At 43.8% G+C, this 25,347-nt stretch overlaps 1 protein-coding gene across 1 annotated transcript in view; it reads right to left on the reverse strand.

The window, feature by feature from the left end:
- Positions 1-25,347, reverse strand: part of LOC117453456 (AF4/FMR2 family member 2-like) — a 150,371-nt gene that overhangs the window by 27,231 nt on the left and 97,793 nt on the right. Inside the window, exons 5-6 of the mRNA XM_034092272.1 lie at positions 18,236-18,280; positions 918-1,004 (exon numbers count right to left, since the gene is read on the reverse strand). Coding sequence (XP_033948163.1) covers positions 918-1,004; positions 18,236-18,280 — 132 coding nt within the window. The remainder of the gene's footprint in view (positions 1-917; positions 1,005-18,235; positions 18,281-25,347) is intronic.

Genomic DNA, 25,347 nt, shown 5'->3' on the forward strand with positions numbered 1-25,347 from the left:
ATCAAAAGTCCTAAAGCATATGTTTATTGGAGAAGGATAGATGCAATCATTACCGTAAATCTCTATACGTTTTTATCTCTTCAAATATTTTATTTCCAACCATATTTGTTGGCATGTAAACTTTCAAAATCAAATACAGCTTTCCCACTTGCAGTACACAAAGGGAAGCACACGTTGTAATAACAGGGCAGACTAACATCTACACTTATGTAAACACAATACCAAAAAACATTGTCATAAAATATAAAGACACTAACTTGACGCTTCATTGAAAAACCTCAATATAACCTTTTTTTCGGGAAAATATGATACTATCTATATAGTGGGGGGGAGATTAGTAATTGTTGTAGGCCGGACCAGAATAAGCATTGCAAGGGCTTCCTCGAAAAGAAGCAACGGGAGTTTCCATTAGACTTTGGAATGTTGCAGACAAACGTTTATGTTACTCCTTTTGTTCTGCAGGAAAATCTCCACATATTTACAACCTCTTAATAGATGAAGCGTGAGTGCAATCATCAGAAGCGAAAAGCAAATATTAGGCAAAACGACATCGTGGTCACATGACTACATGACTACATGACTACATGACTACATGTTACATGTACATGTCACCAAGCTAAAGGCGGCTAATTGCTGGCATGATGACATCACTTGCTAGCAGACAACGTTTTTAAGTCACTTGAAAGCTTCAGACATTCACCAGCGGGGTATTCACTGACGTATTTCATGTTGTGGTTGTTTTAACCACAGAACTTCTTTCAAGTATCTAACTACAAACGTTTAAAAAAATAAACGGACAAAACGAGGGAACCAACGGTGCCTAAATGAGAACTCATTCTTGCACCACTCTATAAAGCCTTGATGTTAGCAGACAGCTTTTGTTTGTAGTGGGACAAAGACAGAGGACGTGTACTAACCTTGTTTGGGATGGGGAACTTGGTGTGCTCAGCCTTCCCAGGAGTGTGTATGGCAGTGAGAGGGGGAGGCCAGGAGTGGGTCATCTCCTAAACACACACATATTTGTATTACATACACATCCTTTTCGTTCATTTGGTAGCACAAAGTAAGTAAAGCAGAGGAATCACGGTTAATGTAAGTTCTTCCTCATGTGGAAAGTATCTGGTGAATTACAATGACTACACTGGACCAAAGGGACTGCTTATGCAACCGCTCGGACGCAGAGCAGCTGAGTCAGCGCTTAATCAAGGCCGCACTGAAGCGTCCCCATCAGAGTGGACTTTAATATAACTTATAGCACACACTGAGAGGTGGTTGCCCACCAGGGATCAGTGTACTCACAGTGAACTAAGTGCAGAATTACCAAAGTAAAAGCTGACTTCAGTTGGTTGCATTCCAGCTAAGTAGCAGCAGCAGCATCCCATTTCAATTATTCTAATCACAGTCTCCTCTGTTGAAGACCATTTTCAATGTGCACAAGCTTTAATTAGTCAACAAGATAAGCGTATGTGTGTGTGTGTGTGTGTGTGTGTGGTGTGTGTGTGTGTGTGTGTCCTGCAGCTATATCATCTGTACGATATTGGTTGTTCCTCTCTCTCACTAACAGCGGAAAGATGATACTGCATTTAAAGGGAAGTGGTGCACATTTTTAATGTAGGCACGATTGTTTGTTATTTGCATTCTTTTGAAGGCCCCACCTGTACATTAACACTGGCAGGGTTACATTAAATGCATTCTGTTACAATTATGAATTACCTGTACAAAAATATGGTCTTTAACCGAATGTAATTCGCAACAAATTGTAATATAATCGGATTACTTTTCGTTACGTTTTGGAAAATAACGGGAAATTGTCCACTGCACAATTATTTTAAAAGCGGCTCTATTATGCTTTTTGGGTTTGACTTCCCTGTAGTGTGTCATATAAGTAGTTTAGTGCATGTAAATGGTCTATAAAGGCTAAAATCCCTGTGTTCCCTACAGAGGGTGTTTGTCTCCCACACACTCCCCCCCTGCCTGAATCGCCTCCATTGGAATCCTTTGTTTACTTCTGTAACATAGTGACATCACTACGTAACACAGGCACATCTATTGGCTAGCACTCCAACACATGGTACGTGATAGGCTAAGAGGCGGGACATCTCTAAGCGGTTGGCGAAACACAACAAAGCCGGCCAGCTAACCAATCAGAGCAGACTGGGCTCTGGTTTCAGACAGAGGGTGAAAAGAGGTGCTGCAGCACAGGCAATATGATACAAATAAAAATCTTTCTGAACATTAAAGCACGGAAACATGTCACAGTAAGGCCACCACATACTAATATGAATCTGAAAATTAGCATTAAGTGTCCTCTTTTACACTTTTATTTCGGTAACTGTAAGGTAATTCAGTTACTGTTTGGTATTCTGATTACATATTCCAGTTGCATGTGTTCCATTACTTCCAAAACCTACACACACACACACACACACACACACACACACACACACACACACACACACACACACACACACACACACACACACACACACACACACACACACACACACACACACACACACACACACACACACACACACACACACACACACACACACACACACACACACACACACACACACACACACACACACACACACACACACACACACACACACACACACACACACACACACACACACACACACACACACACACACACACACACACACACACACACACACACACACACACACACACACACACACACACACACACACACACACACACACACACACTAAAGTCATGTGGGCTCTCAGGTATGTCCTTCATTTGGTAGTTATTGTATGGCTATAGCTGTCAATCAGTTAAATTAGGCTGACAGACAGGGCGGCAAACGTACCTACCCCACCTTTAAGGTCCCCTTTATAAAAAAAGAAAAAGAAGTGAAATAGAATGCTTCATTCATTGTTGAGTTGTGAGTCCTGGATTAAAAAGAAGCATGAATATACATTGAAGAGCACACACACACACACACACACACACACACACACACACACACACACACACACACACACACACACACACACACACACACACACACACACACACACACACACACACACACACACACACACACACACACACACACACACACACACACACACACACACACACACACACACACACACACACACACACACACACACACACACACACACACACACACACACACACACACACACACACACACACACACACACACACACACACACACACACACACACACACACACACACACACACACACACACACACACACACACACACACACACACACACGACTGCCATACAGCAGGTCACTGGGTCAGGGGCCTTAAAAGTTCAGTGACATCACAATATCCCAACATGCCTCTCTTCGCCCCCTCAGGAGTAGATGACTCATATCCTGAGATGATTCATGTTGCATGTGTTTGCGTTTGTGTGTGTGTAGAAGCAAGATGTTATTGAAGATTCCGGAGTCTGGGTCCAGTCTACATGTGCGTGTGTTTTCCTCTCCGACATCGTAATGCACTCGTCCTGACGAAAAACTGTGTGTTGCTTGGAAACTCTTCTCTGACATCATCCCTACCAGCAGAGTTCCTGTGTTTTGACAGACGGCACTCCTGATGTGTGTGTACCTGCAATTGTAATTAAATGTGTGGCATTTGTTATATATCATATCATTCCCCATTCACCACCTATCTTTAACTCATATACGTCATTAGTGTGAATGCTGTGCAACACATTCCACTATAGTTCTTCTGTTTTTCTATAATCTTATTCTTCTTATTATTATTATTTCAACCAATAGTTTGCCGTCGAATAACTTCAGCATACAATTTTTTCAAAATATATTATACTTTTTGAAATATTCAGCTTTTTAAACTCTTTTTAACATGTAACTCAATGGTAGGAACCTTCAAATCCTCTTTTACCTACACCTTGCGCCAAATGCTACTCCTTCCACATACTTTCAGCTAGAGACTTCATTCCAACTTTAAAATGATCACAAGACATTCAGCTTGAAAACTTTACACTTGTTGAGATATTTAACTTAGTTTGGAGCTTGGTAAAGAGGCTTTCTTCATATTTTAACATTAGTGTGTATTGTGCAGCTCGTTGAGGCTTAGAGTGTGTGATGTCACAGCTAGAGTGGAGGAGAGCTTGAAATTCGCCTTACAATTTTTCTTTTTGAAACTGCCATAATTCCCAAACACTACACTCCTGGGACATAATTGTATGCTTGAATTGTAGGAGAACCTCACACATTGAAAAATAAAAAAAAATTAAACAAAATGCGTGGCCACGTATTAATAATGCGTGGCCACGAGTTAATAATGTGTGGCCACGAGTTAATAATGCGTGGCCACGAATTAGTTATTATGTTCCCACGCATTAGTAATTTGTGGGAACACAATAATTATTACGCAATAACTAAATCCAGATAGTCTATAGAAACTGATGACTGAGTGACAACAAGTCGAGTAAAGTTGGAACGATATTGGCAGATTCAGATTTCATGGATCAATAACTCATGAAGAAAACGTTGTTCAGACACAAATGACGTCTCCCAAGTACCGTGGTAAGGTTGACAACGAACTACAATCACATTTTGATAAAAAAAGCCAATACGTGCTGTCCTCCAAACTGGAGACATTACATTGGTCTCTATCTGCAGCCGGAGAAGAAACGTGTGCTCAGGGAACGTCTGCAAAGTGCAACTCCGAAAAAAGAGAATACAATAATATTCAATCACTTCACTATTATACAGTATATTTCTACCAAACTCACTACACACATCCATAGTCTCATGTTGCTCATACTACAGCAGAGAGTTTTGAAGAATGTGCTTTTGAATAATTTTGGTGAATATTTATAGTGTAAAATCTTCAATAAATATGGCATCATCTTTATACTGTATACTGTAATAGATACAGTATAAATTAGAGCCGGGACTCGATTAAAAAAATTAATCTAATTAATTAGAGGCTTTGTAATTAATTAATCGAAATTAATCGCATTTTTAATCAAATATACATATTTGACCTGAGAACAGTGAGAAGCAATTTTCACATGGATTTGACTCCAAGTGGTCTACAGTCGAGTGCAATCCAGTGAGCCAGGGAGTTGGTTATTTTCTCAGACGTGGACTTACTTATCCTGGCCCTGAAACCAGTCATCTGGTTGAGTGTGGGTTGGGTCAGGGTGCGGTTCCTTGCACTCGGAGTCGGGATAACTGCTACATGCTAGCTGCTACATGCTTTGCATTTAGGTGATACTTTAGGCTTGATGTGCTGCGGTGATATGCAAATTCTTTTTTGCATAATTTGCACACAACCGTGCTCTTATCGACGCTTCCATCCGTCCGTTTTTTTAAAACAAAATTTCCCATCCACGGGGCCGACCAAAGCGGTCTCATCAGCTTGTTCGTTCATGTTTGACTATTGATCACCGTGGTTTGTTGTTGTTTGAAGTCCCATGCTGAAGTCATGAACGTTAGTTGGTGATCCAGTATAATCGGTACGCCTGAAACTCATCCAGTGAGAAACGTTCCGCTGTGCAAAAATAAGTGCGATTAAAATGCGTTAATTTTTTTAACGCGTTAATTTTTGTGTAATTAATTAATCTTAATTAACGCGTTAAAGTCCCGGCCCTAGTATAAATATTCACCAAAATTATTCCAAACCATATTCTTCCAAACTCTCTGATGTAGTATGAGCAACAGAAGACTATTGATGTGTGTAGTGAGTTTGGTAGTAATATACTGTAGAATAGTGAAGTGATTGAATATTATTGTATTCTCTTTTTTCGGAGTTGCACTTTGCAGACGGTCCCTGAGCACTCGTTTCTTCTCCGGCTGCAGATAGAGACCAATGTAATGTGTCCAGCTCGGAGCGAGGACTGCGCATATTGGCTTTTTTTGATCAACATGTGATTGTAGTTCGTTGTCAACCTTACCACGGTACTTAGGAGACGTCATTTGTGTCTGAATAGCGTTTTGTTCATGAGTTATTGATCCGTGAAATCCGAATCTGCCAATATCTACGTTTCAAACCGTGCATTTTCAGCAGCCGAATCAAGTGCCTTTTTCTAAGGATGACACTGTGCTTAACTGCAAGGGATTGCAGAATATCATTATAATTCATACCCAAATGAAAATAAAATGAAATCAAATCAAAATGATCCATGCTTCGCGATAATAGCCGTAGCCTACGGTACAGAGTTTGTTGTCACCTTTATATATACAGTCTATGGTTGTCACTCAGTCATCAGTTTCTATAGACTATCTGGATTTAGTTATTGCGTAATAATTATTGTGTTCCCACGAATTACTAATGTGTGGGAACATAATAACTAATTCGTGGCCACACATTATTAACTTGTGGCCACGCATTATTAATACGTGGCCACGTATTAATATTTTTCTCACCAATGTCACCAGGGGGTCTCCATACTATAGTTAGACATGTAAGAGGTTTATTTCTCATTCAGAACAATGGAAAGGCTCTCCTTTCACAGCACATCTCCATGGAAACCTTTGATCTCTGGGCTCACGTACACAGGTGTTTGATAACGTCATCACCATGGTAACCTTTTATCTCTGGGCTTACACACACAGGTGTTTGATAACGTTGTCACCTCAAACGCAAACAAACAGACTGGAGTTTAAAGACTGTCTCAGCCTATTCTTTTCTGTCTGATGGAGACTTCATACTGACTTCAACACGTTCCACATATTTTATACATTATTGGTGACGTTTGGTTTTAGTTCAAAAGTTTGCAGTTAAAATATTCTGCTGCTTTTCAAAGCCTTTTTACTTTCTTTTCTCTTCTTAATACACATTCATTCACTACTAACATTTAATATTTAACTCCTTCAGCCTATGTTCAGCTGCAGAAACCATTCAACTATTAATTCAGCTATTTCAGGACAATGAGGCTATACATGTTGTTGTTTATACCTTTTTTAAACCTTTTCTTTTAAATATTAAGCTTCTTCACTATTTTTCCTCCTCTTCCAGTTTAACATTTCACTTTCAAGTTTTCAACAAAGTCATTGCAATGTATTTGAGCTGTAATCATTTTGATTCAAATCATTTCACTTTTCTGCATTTCACTTACTTGGTTTTTGTAGCTAAAAGCAGCTACAGAGACCATTCAGCTAATACAATATTCAGCTTTTTCTGCATTTTCAGCTAAATTCAGCCACAAATGTTCACAGTTTACAGCATTGAAACGCATTTTCAGCAGGAAATGCATTTTCTAGTATAATATTATTGGGGTTTTATGGGGTTTCAGTTTTTTATGATTAGTAGGTTGGGGGCGGGGATACTTTAGAGAAGGTTCTGACTGGACTGACTGGTTGCTATGTCTGGTTGCTTGGAGCTGAGTTGGTATAACCCTGAATTAGATTAGAACATTTTAGAAATATTAGGAATAACCTCTTGGTTTTATAAACCGTTTTGTAATTACTTCATCCATTTTTGGATCTCTGCTGGGTTTTCTTTTAAAACCTTAAACTCCCCCTTGGGCTTGGTCCCTCCCCTCTCCCTCTGCGGATCTAAGGTCCGGTAGAGGGGGATGGGGCACAGAGTCGCTTATCCAGGTGGGGGAGTGCATCTGACGAAGAGATAGGTTGTTGTGCTCTCTATCTCTGTTTCTTATCCTAAATGTTCACCCTGAACTAGAGGGAAAGCGTTCTTGGACGCCTTTTCAGCTCTGTTTCTTACTATATTCTTCTTACCCTGTTTACCTTGAACTATTCTAGGAGAGTGTATTGACGTTGACTCGTTGGGCCTTTCCTCCTGTACTTGTTTGTTCCCCAGTTCTTTCCTTTAACTGAATCTAGGAGAGGGCATTTAGGCCTCTCTACTTCCTTCTTTTGATTAGTTTAGTTTTTCACCCCCTTTCCCTTGAACTAAATTATACAGGAGAGTGCATTTACGTAGTCACGTTGTGCCTCTCGGCGTATACTCTGACTTTCTGTCTCTTTGGAGAGTGCTAGTACGTTGGATACGTTGGGCCTTTTCACTGTTGTCCCTCTTCACTAGTATCCCATGTCCCCTCTTCATAATTTGGGTCTTCATAATTTCCACCCTATTCTAAGGGGAAGCATGATGGTGCCTTTTCCTTTCAATTTCTGGCTTTGTGTTTCTTCACCTCTTACTCGTTTAATATTTAGGAGAGTGCATTTACGTAGTCACGTTGTGCCTCTCTTCCTCTGTTTCTGGCTGTTCTTTTCATACCCTTGTTTCTCTGAGAAGAGAATAAATACTATTCTAAAAAGGAGCTGACACATGGTGTCTCTTCACTTGTACACTTGAGGGGTCAGAGTTCATATGGTGAGGGATTCCATGAGCGGTATGCGCCAGCCTGTGCCTTTACCTTGGACTTCTAATAGAACTGCTCGGGTATTGATAGATTGAGTGGGGATGTTCATGAGATCTTTCTAGAGGGTTATCAAGAATAACTTTTATCCAATGACCTTTCCCCTCTCTGTCTGTGTCTGTGTATTCTCTTGTTCCGATTAACCCAGCCAAATCTTTCTTCTTGTTTTGTATCTATATCTACGCCGGGATCCGGAGTCGAGGCTGATCCTCTTGCTGTAGTCCTGTGTCTTGGATCCTCTATCCTGAGTTCTGGATTAAGTCGTGGACTTCGGGTCGTGGCTGAACCTGTCTCTGCGGTCCTGCCTTGGGTCTCGTCATGCTGCTTCCCTGATGGCTTCCTCAGGATTGTAGCTGACATCCTCGTGGATTCATCTTCTTATTACAGACACATGCATTTCCTAACATTCGGTCTATATGCTGTAAAATGTATTATCTCTTCGATTTACACACGGCATCTATTGCACGTCTGTCCGTCCTGGGAGAGGGATCCCTCCTCTGTTGCTCTCCCTGAGGTTTCTCCCATTTTTTCCCCTTAAACTGTGGGGTTTTCTCTGGAAGTTTTTCCTTGTACGATGTGAGGGTCTAAGGACAGAGGGTGTCGTTTTGCTCATACTGATATTCGGAACAATCTGTGTTGTTGTAAAGTGTCTCTACTGTAGGCTAATTTTATTATATGTACAGCACTTTGGCTCGACCAAAAATCGTTTATAAATGTGCTATATAAATAAAACTTGATTTGATTTGATTCTAGTGTCCATTAGAGGCAGGACCGGAATTTTCTTAAATAGTGGTAGGGTTTTATTTATTTCTATTATCAGAGACATATCTGATACTGTGTTCTGTGCATGTTAACCAATCAGGTTCTCATAGTGCACTGAATTAAGCCATACTTTGCATTGTGAAGCACATTGTGAAGCACTTACATATGGTGGCCGACAGGTGCAAATGCAAACGGCCCAAAACATTTCCACTAGGACGCAAATATAAAAACACAAATATGTAGAAACACATGTTAATGAAGCCATTTTGACGAAACATGCGCAGTGTTTATAAAAGCGCTGCAGAAACCGAACACTGCAAGGCGGAAACAGGGACACTGAAAAGTGATGCACACAGCTGGGATCGGAGCGCTCGCTGACGGTCGGGGATGATGATTATTAATAAAGTTGGCTAACCGTCACTGTTGCAAAATGTGATTGCATAATTCATTTCGACATGAATACTGTATGTTAGCTGGGTTACAGTAGCTAGCGTCAACAAGTGCTCCAGTCACAGCTGTGTGCATCACTTTTTTTTAGTATCTCTTTTCCGTTGTTTTTTGAGCTTCAAGCAGCGTTTTTTTATTAAGTGTTTTGTATTTGTGTTTTGTATTTGCAGAGTTTATGCAGAACTTTTAGTCAACACTGCACATGTTTCATAAAGTTCATAAAGATGTTTCTTCACTGAAATGTCTTTTAGCACATTTGTGTTTTTATGTTTGCATCATTTCTGAAGCTGCAGTGCGTTTCTCCTAATGGAAATGTTTTAGGCCGTTGTAGCGCATTTCCCCTGTGGGCCACCGTACTTATCCACTAAAACAGCAAATGTTAGGAAGAAGCAAGCAAATTGAGATGCAGAGAGATGAAGGAATTCTTCCATTACATCACGAAGCGCTATAAATGGTCCAAAAACTCAATAGCCTTTGAAAGCTGAAAGTGAGTGTGAGCGGCTTCACTTCTCTATACAATGTCCAGGGGTAGACATTAAGGGTAACATGCCACTGGCCCTCCGGGCCGGTGGAATTGTATTATCACTGGCCCCACCATTGTAACCACTGGCACTAGCATTCGTCCACTAAAAGAAAATCGACTAATAATGAAGAAAATTAACACATTTGTTACAATAGTAGCCTAATTTATGGACTACATTACTACAACATTTGAATCATCAGTTCTTCCTCAATTGTTCATATTTGGTTTATTAAAATAATGATATTGTGGTCATTGTTAAAAAATGTCTGCTATTATGAGTATTATTATTTGTATAATGCACTTTCTGCCTTCCTGTCATTAGGAGTTAGACATGTTGGGACATTTCACCAATACCTTTATATTGTCTACTCTTCACTTACTTGTCAGCATAGGTCGGCATTGATGTACAGAGCCGATAGAAGACCGTGTGTTACGATGTGTGAAGCAGGTAGGACCCAAATGCAGATTTACGTGAAATTCCTTTATTTCAAGGCTATAAGGACAATGACAGAACAGAACACTCACCGTGGACAAGCCAATACACAAGACAACCCGACAAAGAGAGACAGAAAACCCAGAACTTAAATACACCCAGGACTAATCACATAAACACGAGACAGGTGAGGAGGGAGGAGAAAACACATAGGTACCAGGTGAACACAATTGGGTAATCAGAGTCGGAAACCGACAGAAAGGAAACAGGCAGGAAACGGGGGTGAACACTTTACAAAATAAAATAGGAAACCCAAAGATAGAAAAGGACACGAAAAATACCAACAGACAAATCCTAACAGTACCCCCCCCTCAAGGGACGGATCCCAGACGTCCCAAAACAAAAAACAAAAATCCAAAAACTCAAGCAGGGTGGGTGGAGGGGGTCCGGAGGAGGGACGCATCACTAAGCCACCAGGGTGGGAGGAGGGGGTCAGGAGGACGGGACTGAACTGACCGCCCAGGGGCACGGCAGAGGACCAGGAAGGGGTCTCGGGCGGACGGCCCGGGGGCAAGGCAGAGGACCAGGAAGGGGTCTCGGGCGGGCGGCCCGGGGGTAAGGCAGAGTCCAAAAAGGGGGACTCGGGCGGACGGCCCGGGGGCAAGGCAGTGGACCAGGAAGGGGTCTCGGGCGGACGGCCCGGGGGTAAGGCGGAGTCCAAAAAGGGGGACTCGGGCGGACGGCCCGGGGGCAAGACAGAGTCCAAGGTGGGGACCATGGAAGGGCGAAGGAAGCGGCAGGAAGAGTCAGGGGGCCGGGCCCGAGGGTGAAGACCAGACAGCTCCGCAGGCCGGGCAGGAAGGCGCTGACGGGACAGCGCCGGAGGCCGGGCATGACCCGGTGTCGGAGCTGGTGGGACAGGCCTCGGCAGGATCCCCCACGGAATAGGACCAGGACACGGGATTGGCAGGACCCCCGGCAGGAGAGCAGTCGGCGGGGCCTCCAACAGCACAGGACAAAGGGCCGGCAGGACCCCCGGCAGGAGAGCAGTCGGCGGGGCCTCCAACGGCACAGGACAAAGGGTTGGCAGGACCCCCGGCAGGAGAGTAGTCGGCGGGACCTCCAACGAGACAGGACAAGGAGCTGGCAGGACCCCCGGCAGGAGAGTAGACGGCGGGACCCCCAACGGGACAGGACAAAGGGTTGGCAGGACCCCCGACAGGAGAGTAGTCGGCGGGGCCTCCAACGGCACAGGACTAAGAGTTGGCAGGACCCCCGGCAGGAGAGTAGGCGGCGGGACCTCCAACGGGACAGGACAATGGGTTGGCAGGACCCCCGGCAGGAGAGCAGTCGGCGGGACCTCCAACGGCACAGGACATGGGGTTGGCAGGACCCCCGGCAGAAGAGTAGTCTGCGGGACCTCCAACGGCACAGGACCTGGGGTTGGCAAGACCCCCGGCAGAAGAGTAGTCTGCGGGACCTCCAACAGCACTTCAGTAGGGACTTTAGATGGGACTAGAGAAGGGACTAGAGAAGGGACTAGGAAAGTGACCTGAGGAGGGACTAGGGAAGGGACTAGAGAAGGGACTACAGAAGGGACCATATGAGGAACTAGAGAACAAAACTCGAGAGGAGACGCGAGAGGGGAACTAGAGAGGGGACTTGAGGAGGGACTAAAGGAGGGAACTGGAGAGGGGACTCCAGAGGGGACTAGAGGAGAGACTAGAGGAGGGAACTTGAGAGGGGACTCGAGAGGCGAACTAGAGAGGGGACTCGAGGAGGGACTAGAGGAGGGACCAGTGGAGGGACTAAAGGAGGGAACTGGAGAGGGGACTCCAGAGGGGACTAGAGGAGGGACTAGAGGAGGGAACTTGAGAGGCAAACTAGAGAGGGGACTCGAGGAGGGACTAAAGGAGGGACCAGAGGAGGGAACTCGAGAGGGGACTTGAGAGGGAACTCTAGAGGAGACTCGGGTAGGAACTTGAGAGGAGACTCGAGAGGTGACTTGAGAGGGAACTCGAAAGGAGACTCGAGAGGGGACCTGAGAGGGAACTCGAGAGGAGACTTGAGAGGGGACTCGAGAGAGGACCTGTAAGGGGACTTGAGAAGAGACTCGAGATGGGACTTGAGAAGAGACCTGAGAGGGAACTCGAGAGGAGACTTGAGAGGGAACTTGAGAGGAGACTCGAGAAGAGACTCGAAAGGGGACCTGAGAGGAAACTTGAGAGGGGACTTGGGTAGGAACTTGAGAGGGGACTCGAGAGGGGACTAGAGAGGGGACTTGAGGGGTGACTTGAGGGGTGACTTGAGAGGGAACTGGAGGGGTGACTTGAAAGGAGACTCGAGAGGGGACTCGAGAGGAGACTCGAGAGGGAACTGGAGAGGAAACTTGAGAGAGTTGGTTCGCCAACAGAACACGGGGGGCTGGAGTCGGCCGGTATGCTGACTGGACTCGTGGAGCTGGCGTCGGCTGGAGAGCCAGCAGGAGACGGGGTGCTGGAGTCGGCCGGAATGCTGACAGGACTCGGGGAGCTGGCGTCGTCTGGAGAGCCAGCAGGAGACGGGGTGCTGGAGTCGGCCGGTATGCTGACAGGACTCGGGGAGCTGGCGTCGGCTGGAGAGCCAGCAGGAGACAAGGTGCTGGAGTCGGCCGGTATGCTGACAGGACTCGGGGAGCTGGCGTCGGCTGGAGAGCCAGCAGGAGACGAGGTGCTGGAGTTGGCCGGTACGCCGACAGGACACGGGGAGCTGGCGTCGGCCGGAGACGAGGGGCTGGAGTCGAAACCATGGCTGTTGGGGCCAGGACTGAGGCTGGAACCATGGCTGCAGGGGCCGGCACTGGAGCCGGAACCATGGCTGTTGGGGCTCGGGCTGCTAGCCTGGCCTTGCGACGACTCCTCTTAGCAGCCGCCTGAATACTCCGTGGACCTCCATAAGCCAGACGAGTTCCGGAATACGACTCCTGGACAGGAGCAGGAACTGGGGCAGAAGCACGGGTTGACTTCAGGCGGAACCCACCAAGGCGTATGGTGCCAGATTGGGAATTGGGAGACATGGAGCTAGCATGCCTAGGGCTAGCAGGCCGGGAATCACATGCTTGAAGGAAGTCCAAAATCCAGTCAGGTAAGAACTCAACAAAACATGGTTTCTCTGCTGCCAACCGGAGCGCCTCTACCAGAGCGGCCCTCTTCTGCCGAACACTGGACGCTCCCTTCCACCAATCGAAGCAGCAAGCCAGATAGAAGGTTAAATGCTGCAATTCAACCTCCCATGGATCATCTGCTGGGTCCATTTGTGGTCGGGTTGTAATGTTACGATGTGTGAAGCAGGTAGGACCCAAATGCAGATTTACGTGAAATTCCTTTATTTCAAGGCTATAAGGACAATGACAGAACCGAACACTCACCGTGGACAAGCCAATACACAAGACAACCCGACAAAGAGAGACAGAAAACCCAGAACTTAAATACACCCAGGACTAATCACATAAACACGAGACAGGTGAGGAGGGAGGAGAAAACACATAGGTACCAGGTGAACACAATTGGGTAATCAGAGAGGGAAACCGACAGAAAGGAAACAGGCAGGAAACGGGGGTGAACACTTTACAAAATAAAATAGGAAACCCAAAGATAGAAAAGGACACGAAAAATACCAACAGACAAATCCTAACACCGTGTTTATATCATGGGAGCCTGCCTGCAGACCTCCACTCTCAGGACAGTTCCGGTGCAGACCTCCAGTCTCAGGACACCTCCACTGTCAGTACAGGAAGTGACGATTCTGAAGCGGTTTTTTTTCGCCCACCGTAGGACTCGTTTGATGGAAGTTTTCAAATCACAATGGAGACTAATCACGGAGGTGATGAGTCCGCCCACCGTGCACTTTGGGTCGGCCTTGGTCAAGCCCTTTTGACCCCCCCAGCCTGGTTCTCGTAAAAGTTTTTCGCTCAAATGACACCATGGAGGAATGTAACGGGAGTTGACAGGGGACTCTGCCCGCCTCACGAGTGCCTATTTTCGGACACTTTTTTTCACTTTTGCCTGGTTTTATAATTTTTTTGGCTATTTCACCCGGTTTCTACCAGGGACATTGCCCGGTCTCGGGTGTCCCCCCACGGCCTGTGTCCAGCCGTGTCCAGCCGTTTCCCCCCCACCCAACTCATCCATATATTAACGGATTTTGACAATTTTTGATACATTTTTCTCCTCTCCTCTCACTGATCGAATGGCAAACGCGACCCACTGTCGATGGGCCTCCACGCCGGCCCGGCCTAGTGCCGGTGCTCTGGCGGTCGGTTCCTCCGAACTGCGGGTTCGACTCTGATGGCCGGGAGGGTGTGCTGCGTTGGAGTGGGGCACTTTCCCCACTCTGCGTGTCTCTTCCTTCCCGAGCCGGCCGATATGAAGCGTGACCAAGACGCACCGTCCAGGGGTCCCACGGGTCCCGCAGCGGGGTGGAGGTTCCCAGCTGGAACCTCCCCACCTCCGCCGCGGTGCACCCGGCAAACACGGTTGTTTCTCGAACCTTCCACTGTTGTCTAGCGGGTGTAACTAAAATACAAGATGTCTTATTTATATATATAAATAAATATATATCTATATATATATCTATGATATATAGATAATAAGTGTCAGTACGATTTTATTTTGTATTTGCGTGCATTTCCTGTTTGGAAAGTGGCACTGTACTGATAGTGGTGATTTTATTTTGGAATTCTTAGCGTGCACTTCCTGTTCTGAGAGTGGAGGTGTCCTGAGAGTGGAGGTCTGCACCGGAACTGTCCTGAGAGTGGAGGTCTGCAGGCAGACCCCTCTCGTTTATATTGGCATCATATTGAGAGGTGCAGCCAGTGACGCGTCCTAAAACCAGGAAGTAACCTGCTGGTTCCCTCGACAAAAAGCAATGGTATTTCGACACAGGGTTTTGGAAAATAGCTGGAAATAAGGTCTGTGGAAAACAAACCTGTTTGATAAATGCACGTTTTGTTCAGCCGGATAATCTCCACATGTCTACCCTACTTTTATAATTTTTGAATCATAAATCTAATCGATAGATTATATAAAAGGGTTTTAGGACGCGTCACTGCACCACTAGAAGCCAACTCCATCGATCAAGCTGGCTGAAACTTTCTCTCCTTCTTCTTCTTCTCATGCTCCCTGTCACTCTCCTTTAACTTTCTTTTATTTGAAGATTGTTCTTTGCCCGGCTACCGCTGGTATTAAAAACATTTTGGCGAATGGTTAGGTGGCGCGATAGTCTATAGCAGGGTTGGGCAAATGGCGGCCCGCGGGTCGCATGCGGCCCCCACCTCCTCTTTTTGCGGCCCTCAGATTAATTTATAAACAATGTAATTAATAATAAAAAAACATTTTTTTAAATGTTTACTTGTAGTACTGATACCGTCCAATAGACTCCTAGTTACGTCACAAGCTGCGTAGATGATTTCAAATACCGCGAAATAATCTGTGACGCATTTGTGTGTATTGTGTTTGTTTCCCGGGGAAACCCTCACAAGAAACACCGGCTGTTGTTATGCCTGCTGTGACGTTAAGTTGCCGCTTGTAATTATGCCTTTACAAGCTTAAAAGTTGTTTTTATCATCTGAATTTGGCGAAACAAGTTTAATATTCTTAAAACCAAGACTTTGTTTATTTGAAATCAAATGAAAACAAACTGTCACAGACCCTGCCGTGTTATCTATGATTACTACGCTTTTCATTTCATTTCATTTCAAACCTTTATTTATAAAGATAAAATCCCATTGAGATCATTGATCTCTTTTTCAAGGGAGACCTGCTCAAGTAGTTCCACATGAAACATAAAAGCATAAATAGAACAACAGAAGGACATCATACAGCATCATTTACAAAATTATCCACATAAGCAGGTACCAATAGCTTCCGATTGACTAGCATCCAACCGAGCTTTAAAAACATTTAGTGGCACCAGATTGTTCAGTTTCCATTTAATTTGCAGACTATTCCAAGACAGAGGAGCTGCGCATCTAAAAGCTGTCTTCCCTAAGACAGTCCTAGCAGTTTTCATTCATAATTTCAGCGGGAGGGAGGGGGAGTGGTGCTGAGGAACAGCCGAGTGCGGGCTGACGGGTGTCTGTGTGGACATTCCCCTTATTGTGGAATAAGGGGAATGCAGAGACAGGCTACAAGTGTTTTAGGTTCAAGTTAGACAACTAATGTCTGGGTTAGTGTTCATGACTTCATGTTTATGTCATCTAATGGTTAATCTCAATACTCACACAATTTCCCTGCTTTCCAATCGTTTCAAATAGTTGTATTCCTCTGTTTAATAACCTGTTCAATACAAACATGCCACTTGTAAAAATGAAATAACATTTCTGTGAACTGATATTTGTTTCGTGAGCTTATTAGAGGATGTTCCCATTGTTTGGGGATGTTCCCTTTGATTGTAAAATGTCAATGAAGATGTCAGACTTAGTATATTTGTTAATAATTACATACAACACATGGAATTATTGTGTGTGTGTGTTCCAAGTGAATCTGCGGCCCCCTGGTGGACAGTAAATCAATGATGTGGCCCCCACCACCATCACAGTTGCCCATCCCTGGTCTATAGTGAAGGAGCGCGCTCCCGCTCACGGGAGCCTGCTCGCGCTGTGCTCTGCAGCAAACAGCTGTTTGCTTTTCACCCATCAACGACAATCGACTCCCTGAACGCTATGTTGTAGCGTTGATAAACGAAAGAATTTAACTAAATTGCTAGTCAAAATACCAATACCACAGGACAACTTTTTTAAAGCAATATTTGTAGTGGCCCGAGCGGGCAAGTGGAAAGTAGGCTACGTTATGCTGGCCCGGGGTGTCTAAATAGTGCTTCCGGGCCAGCGGGCCATTTATAATGTCATGCCCTGATGTCTGATACACTCTGTTACCTTGAATAGTAAAAACATCCAAAACAACAAGGTGTCTGTGACAACCTACTTGTATCCATGCTGTCACAGAAAGGGAAAAAAGGAACCTTGGGCCTGCGCTCGGATTCACCTCGTCTCACTTTCTCAACTTCCCTGATCTTTCCACTTGACACGGCTACGAAACCACACAGTGAATTCAATGGCGCACCAATATTATTGACAAAGGCTTTTCATGCAGCTCGCAGCACACACTATCTGTCACACAGCCTGTTGGCCAGCATATTGATTGGTGAAAGAGGTGAGTGACAGAGGGAAGAGAGGAGAGACAGGAAATACAGAGAGGAAAGAAAGAGATAAGTTCACATTGTTGGAGAAAGTCCTCGCTTTTAGAAGAAGATTTGCGGGGAATTTAATATAAAAAACATCCTAAAGGATCACTAACAAAACAAAAAGAGGGCAAAAACATGTTTTGTGGAGTAATTGTAATGAAATGCAGATATGAAAGGAAGGATAAAGAGAGAGGAAGAGACACTTGTGGAAAATATTTAGACATGAAGTCATCCGACAAATAAAAAAACTTGAATAATCATTAACCTGAGCCAAAATGTCTCCTTCTCCCCCCTCTCTGCTTCTCTTTTTCTCCCCTCACCCCCCCTGCCCTTTCTCCCAAACATCAAACTCTCCAGAGAGACACGAAGGTCTTTGTGAGCAAACAGAAAACAGCTGATAATCAGTGCAATTACTCCGTGTGTGTGTGTGTGTGTGTGTGTGTGTGTGTGTGTGTGTGTGTGTGTGTGTGTGTGTGTACATACCCGCAAAATCTCTTCAACACAGCTGGAGTCATTTGGTAGGCTGACCTGGAGAAAACAAAGAAGAGAGAGAGAGAGACTTCAACACTATTTATAGCACCATTACATTTCAAAGGATAAAGCAAAAACCGAGCATTAGAAGCGATGACAAAATAAAGCAGATTCACCACCGTCATAATGCACCGTGTTCTACGCCCAACTGCCCTTGACTCAAGCGTTGGTTTGTAAACAGCACATACGCAGTTGTTTACAATACTTGTGGCACACTAATTGTCAAAGTTATGTCATACAGAGCCCTTTCAAAAGTTATTAAATATGCTCTTAATGGCTCTTCATAATATCGGGCTGAAAATAGATAAATGAGGTGTGAAGTCCAGAGATGGAAATGTTGTCTCAATATTATCAGTTTGATAATAGAGGGGTCCATGAAATGAGTTCCAGGCATCCTCGGTGGGGGCAAGACCAAGTGCTACTGAGGTGTCCCTGAGCAAGGCACCGTTCCCCTCACTGCTCCCCGGGCGCCGTTCAAAATGGCAGCACACTGCTCCTAACACTAGGATGGGTCAAATGCAGAGAAACAATTTCCCCACGGGGATTAATAAAGTATATCAAATCAAAAAATCAAATAAAAAATCCTCGTCTTGAAGTCAACGTTTTTGAACGTGTTTTAAGCACTTAAAGGTGGGGTAGGTACGTTTCAGAAACCGGCTCGAGATACACTTTTTGTTATATTCCATGGAATGCTCTTAACATCCCGATAGCAATGAATATCTTAAGTGCTTTGACAAAAAATCCATAAAAAGATGTCATCTGTAGAAGCCGTAATACTGTAAAAAGTACAGCCTACCTACCTGTCAGCCTTCCATCGGGGCATAAACTTATCTTGTGCCCTCATTGGTCATGTGCGCGTTCGTGTGTGTTGGAGGAGGGGCTCTGTAAGGAAGTGGCAGATTTTCTCCGGTTGTGTATTTTCAAATTCTAGCGATCTCGAGCCGGTTTCTCAAACTTACCTACCCCACCTTTAAAGACATGAAATAAGGTCTGTGGTGAACACAGCTTGAAGATATGAGATAGATAGATACAGTAGATAGATGTTTGTTCCACGACATAAAATATCTCTATAAACACCCCAACTTGTGAACATCTGAAGCTTTTACATTTCTCAAAAGCGATGCTAACAAGTGGCTACATTAGACTTCTAAACATCATCAAGCTAATCCCATTGCTTTTTGGCGGGCGAGCCGCAGAGTTGCTAACTTCCAGGTTGGCCTATGCGTAATCAATGCACAACTCTATGATGTGCTCCTTGGCCTAGCTAGAAACTAGTAGCATTTTCTTTTACAGAGAACTTATAATGTTTATAAATAAGCATGAATATTAAGCCGGTAGTCGGGCATGCTAATGATTTATTTTAAGAGCGGAACACTGTTAACCTGTTAAGCCCTGAGCCTGTTTTTCAGGTCTCAGGCTCGAAAATGACATTCCCAGAACAAATGACCATATCTTCCCTTCTAAAAGGGGTACATTAATAATCTTAATGATAAACCTGTGAGTTGGATGAAGAAAAGTCAGAGTCAATATAGATGTTTTTTATTTTAAAGAAAATTCAGATTGAACATAGTAGAAAACTGTAAATTATAGTTTCCGTCCAAACGTTCTTTTTTACTTATAGTGAAAACTACCCCTGGATGATGGTAAGGTAGACTAAAAGCTTTAGGAATCCAAAGTACAACATGTACAGACTGTTCTGTGCATGTGGGCAGAGAAATGTAATTGGGTGATATCTACATGGCTGGGATATTTCCGTTTTTATATCATAAAAAAAAGGTCATAAAACGCATGTGGTTTGGTCTGTGTCATGTTCACTACGGGGTCATTCCAGCTCCACGATTCCTGAGACTGACTGGAGCTTTATTTAAGGAGAAAGGCAAAGGCTGCTTCGAGCTTAAACGTATGCAACTACTCTGATTGAATGTACCAGTTCAGTGGCTCCACACTGCTAATCTGTGTTAACATGTGCCCTTGTCAATAAAGTATTTCCTGTTGCAGGAGGGATCCGGACTGCAGACTGAAGTGACACCAGATGCCTGGCGGTCCATTTAGACAGTTTAACCACACGCTTTAAAACGATCATGAGGGATGTAACAGTATGAGAGAAACTCCCTCTGGAGGGTACACGGGGATTCTAGCCTTTGCAGACCATTAACATGCACACAAACCTATAGAACCCAGACTACAAAAAGACACAATCAGGCCACTCCATTAAAGGTGAAAGTCCTGAGTTGAAAATGTTACTTAAGTAAAAGTATGGTAAGTATTATCCGCAAGACGTACTCAAAGTATTCAAGGTAAAAGCATATTTGTTAATAAGTTATTGTCAAAATGCCTCTATATTGTATCACCAACAAATACATTTAAAAGTTTAGATATAAAAGTTATTTAATGTAACTTGTAAAAGTGAAGCTACTTTTTGGTTCTTTTTGTACTATCAGGTAGATTAGTAGTAATATTTTTTAAACAAATTAACAAATATTACTCATTTCTGAACGTATATGCACCATTGCGTCCCTTGCACAATTTTATTTTTGTATTTATTCTTGCACGACTTTATTTCATTTGATATCTTAAATAAATAAAACCTTTAAATCAGGGATGTATAATGTCAAAAGCACCACTAAATGTAGTGGAGTACAAGTAGAAGTTGCATAAAAGGGAAAGACTGAAGTAAAATGTACCTCAAAATAAAATGAATGAAACCCATTAAACTCAATGGACGTAGTTGCATTCCGCCAAGTAACACATTTAAAAACATGAAATACAAATGTTTTTCTAGCAGCGTCAGGTCAGCCAACGGGCCTGTTTTACTGCAAATAAAAACAGTGCTTTTCTTCTATGTATTCCAAACAAACCATAATTACTGCTGCTTGGAACACATGGCTTTGTAAGCAAAAACCTACAAGACTAATGAATAAATGTCCTTAGCCAAATTATCGCTTCCAAAAAGTTATTGAAAGCAAAATAATGCCAGATCTGGGCTTGGATCGGTCCAACAAACAAGCTCATTACAGAAGAAGAAAGAGAGTGAGCTGGAACAGCTGGAGGACGGCATAAGCACTGAGTGTGCTCATGGCTAACATAGTACAGCACCATAACCTCTGTCACACTCCATTACTAATAGCACCAACATGGACAGAGGAACAATTCAGCAACCACAATGAGCAGGATGACCTCATCGTCAGCTTTAAATCATCCACCGGTAACATAACAAAGCAATAAAAAAAGGATTCTGGCTGGAGTGTGTGTGTGTGTGTGTGTGTGTGTGTGTGTGTGTGTGTGTGTGTGTGTGTGTGTGTGTGTGTGTGTGTGTGTGTGTGTGTGTGTGTGTGTGTGTGTGTGGTAGACAGCAGAGTCTAAATTGCTTGACAACAAAACATCCATCTGTTTTCTAGACATGAGCTGTGGCCATTACTCTCCACATCAACATTATATTAATTAGACAGCGGGTCAAAAGGGAACCATAGCAGGAGGACAGAGACGTGTGCTTTCTGACTTGAGGCTACTTTCAAACTAAACCTTACCATGTGACACAATAAAAACATGCATGCATTTAGCTGTGCAAAAGATTATCGACATTACATGACTCATCTCCAACAAACCTTTGTTTTTCTTTGCTCTGCTTTGTTCTCCACCAAGCCCTGAGGGATACACTGGCTCTTAAGCTGCTGACTGCTCCACAGTGTTCATTAGCTAGGTATTAACTATGTCTGTTGCTGTTTGGTGCTGGACAGGATGTGCAGAGGGTATATTGGACCTTTTGTTGCTGAAAACAACACAACAGTGCAGTTGTGGTACGTTACACAAAACGCTCTTGGTAGAGTCGACTAAACTGCAGAGTTGGCTGATAAATCTTGTTAATAGCTATAAGCGACAGACACCATCGCATCAACTTTAATTGTAGCTATAACACTTGTTTGCAATGTAGCATTTCAATAGAAAAGCTAGAAATGAACAATAACACATTATTGCCCAACATGTTTTGTGGAATCTTCCAGTTCAAAAAAATGAATTCTCAATATCGTAAAGTAAGTGTAGGTGGTGGAAAAAGTTCAAAGAATAACAAATCTGACGTGATTTATCTTTTCAGAAACCAACTTTTCATAACCATTGTGATAGGACTTGATTTTGATTGGTGCAATCACACCAGACGCGAAGCCAAGATGTCGTGGCGAAATGAGGTGTATGGCATGAGAAATTAAAATCACTACTATTCTGAGTGTAAACGGAGCAGCTGCAACTTGGTACCTCGGCCTCGCCTGATCCATCCATTCTCCATTCAGAAAGTACGCATACAAAACATGTTGCCTGCCGTGTTGCGGACACACTTTCCAGAGCATTAACGCATGTGTTTTACTAATGTGATAAGTAATGTAGCTATGTTGGGATCATTTCGATGCGAGTATTACAGTTAAATAACTGGAAATGTGTTAATGTTGTCGAGTTGGTGTAACATGGAGACAAGCCCCACCACCTTGCCAGCGTGTGTAGTTTGAGCCAAATGACATCGGGGTAAAAAGTGCCGCTTCACTTCCAGTGTGAACAAACCATAAGACACCTACAAACAGATGCAAAGTAAGCCCTTTGTTCTTTTAAGACACCTCCTGAGTTACGTTCCTATTAGTTGTCAAGTCACCAATATTTGACGTGTGCAAACAACAATTTTCAAATGTGGTTCCCTAACTTGGTATGAAACACAGCTGACAGACAGGAATGGAAACACTCATATGATTTCAGGCTCGCTGAGTCTCTCTATTTCTGTCCGTCTCCATCCGTCTATACATCTGTCTCCCCCTGCCTCCCCTCACCCTCCCTGTCCATCACGGCTGTGTGCAGTTCACTGGAGCATGGCGCTGACACTGCCACGCTCTGCTGTTTTGATTCCTGTTTGCAGTATGGACCTCTAAACCAGATGGCACTCTGTACGTATTATAATAAACATCGCAGCACTTAGTCCCTTCAAAGATGGAAGTCTATTCCAAGCCCAGTGAATAGAAACCGTCTTTATTGGCGTTCAATAGACGCGTGACATTTGCATGTAGTGTGTGTGTGTGTGTGTGTGTGTGTGAGGGAGTGTGTGTCTCCCAAATTGATCTCACTGCAGGATCACGGTTAATGTCAAGGACTCAGAGATGGAGGGAATATAAAAGAGAAATGGAAGATGAGTGAGAGCCGGAGAGGAAGTCTGCAGAAGGGAAGAGGACAGGATTCAGAGAGAAAATAGATACCAAAGAAAAATGAGAGAGAGGGAAAATATAGCCGAGGCAATTACTGAGGCAGAAATCCTTTCTCTCTGAAATAGCTGCTCAGATAGATAGACGTCTTCACACACGAGCACACACACACACACACACACACACACACACACACACACACACACACACACACACACACACACACACGCACACACGCACACGCGCACACACACACACACACACACACACACACACACACACACACACACACACACACACACACACACACACACACACACACGCACACACGCACACACACACCAACCTAAAGTCAGATACACTCAGCCTCAGATGTGGATTTTCAGGAACACACAGAATCCTCACACACACACACACACACACACACACACACACACACACACACACACACACACACACACACACACACACACACACACACACACACACACACACGATGCAAACAATAAAGTCATGTGGGCTCTCAGGTATGTCCTTCATTTGGTAGTTATTGTATGGCTATAGCTGTCAATCAGTTAAATTAGGCTGACAGACAGGGCGGCAAACGTACCTACCCCACCTTTAAGGTCCCCTTTATAAAAAAAGAAAAAGAAGTGAAATAGAATGCTTCATTCATTGTTGAGTTGTGAGTCCTGGATTAAAAAGAAGCATGAATATACATTGAAGAGCAGACAGCAACCTGGTTGATGACTGTTGGTATTTAAATCATTTTATTAAATGATAGTATTTATATCAGTATATTTGTTTTGTTAAATAGTGATTAGTGTCTCTGAAAAGCAACCACGTCCCACCTACATGTATAGGCATGGATTACGGCCCAATGCTTCAATCTGATTGGCTAATGGGTGCTTATTACATCTATTTGTCACATTAGCTTGTTTACACTCCATAAGCAGCCACCGACACAATTGCATTACAAACGCATTTGAATGTGATCCCACTCGGATGATTTTCCTTTTATTTAACTGTGTCTTTTCCTGTTTCAAATCCACCAGTGTCTTGTTTCTTTTGTACTGGAATTAAAAATCATTAGGACGTAATTATAGTAATGTGTTTGAGAATCCTCCATGTGTGTGTGTGTGTGTGTGTGTGTGTGTGTGTGTGTGTGTGTGTGTGTGTGTGTGTGTGTGTGTGCGTGTGTGTGTGTGTGTGTGTGTGTGTGTGTGAGAGATGAATGACTCAGTGAAAGCATGTGGGATGACAACACATAAATGAATAACAACACCCCATAAGAGACAGTGTTTCCACATCTACAGCAACATGGAGACGGTAGATTTGACTTGGAGATTGGCACGCGGAAAAGATGAGAGACAGAAAAGAAGAGATACAAAGAGAGAGGATAATGAGAAAAGAAATGGAAAGACAGTCAAAGACTAAATCAAACAGAATCAGATTTAGAGCGGGATGAATGTAAACACTTTCTCCAGCACAGTCCTCTGAGAGCTGTTAAATCATCCTGCCTTATTTCCCTTTCATGTTACGACCATTTTTTCACAAAGGCAAGGAAAATGTTTACTAATTAATTACACAACAAATAAGAGAACCTAATCTCTTAAATCGGCCCTCCTCGACACTAGGGAGACCGAAATGTGCCAAACTGTCGCTTTGCCGTCTTGACAAATGTCAAAGTCCAAAAACTGTCAATCATCCCGTCTGCGTGTTTGAAGTTCGGACTCGTATGCGGCTCAGACGGGGGGCCAACAGGGTCTGGAAAATCTTCAAGGAGTTTTTGTCCACAGGCTTCTCGTTTATTCAGTTTCATCTGCTCTCTTTATCATCCATATTTCAGCTGTTTACAGAACTGGAGTGACCGCCATCGCTGGGATT

Source organism: Pseudochaenichthys georgianus, chromosome 10 (assembly GCF_902827115.2).
Source record: "Pseudochaenichthys georgianus chromosome 10, fPseGeo1.2, whole genome shotgun sequence".
Classification (NCBI taxonomy): domain Eukaryota; kingdom Metazoa; phylum Chordata; class Actinopteri; order Perciformes; family Channichthyidae; genus Pseudochaenichthys; species Pseudochaenichthys georgianus.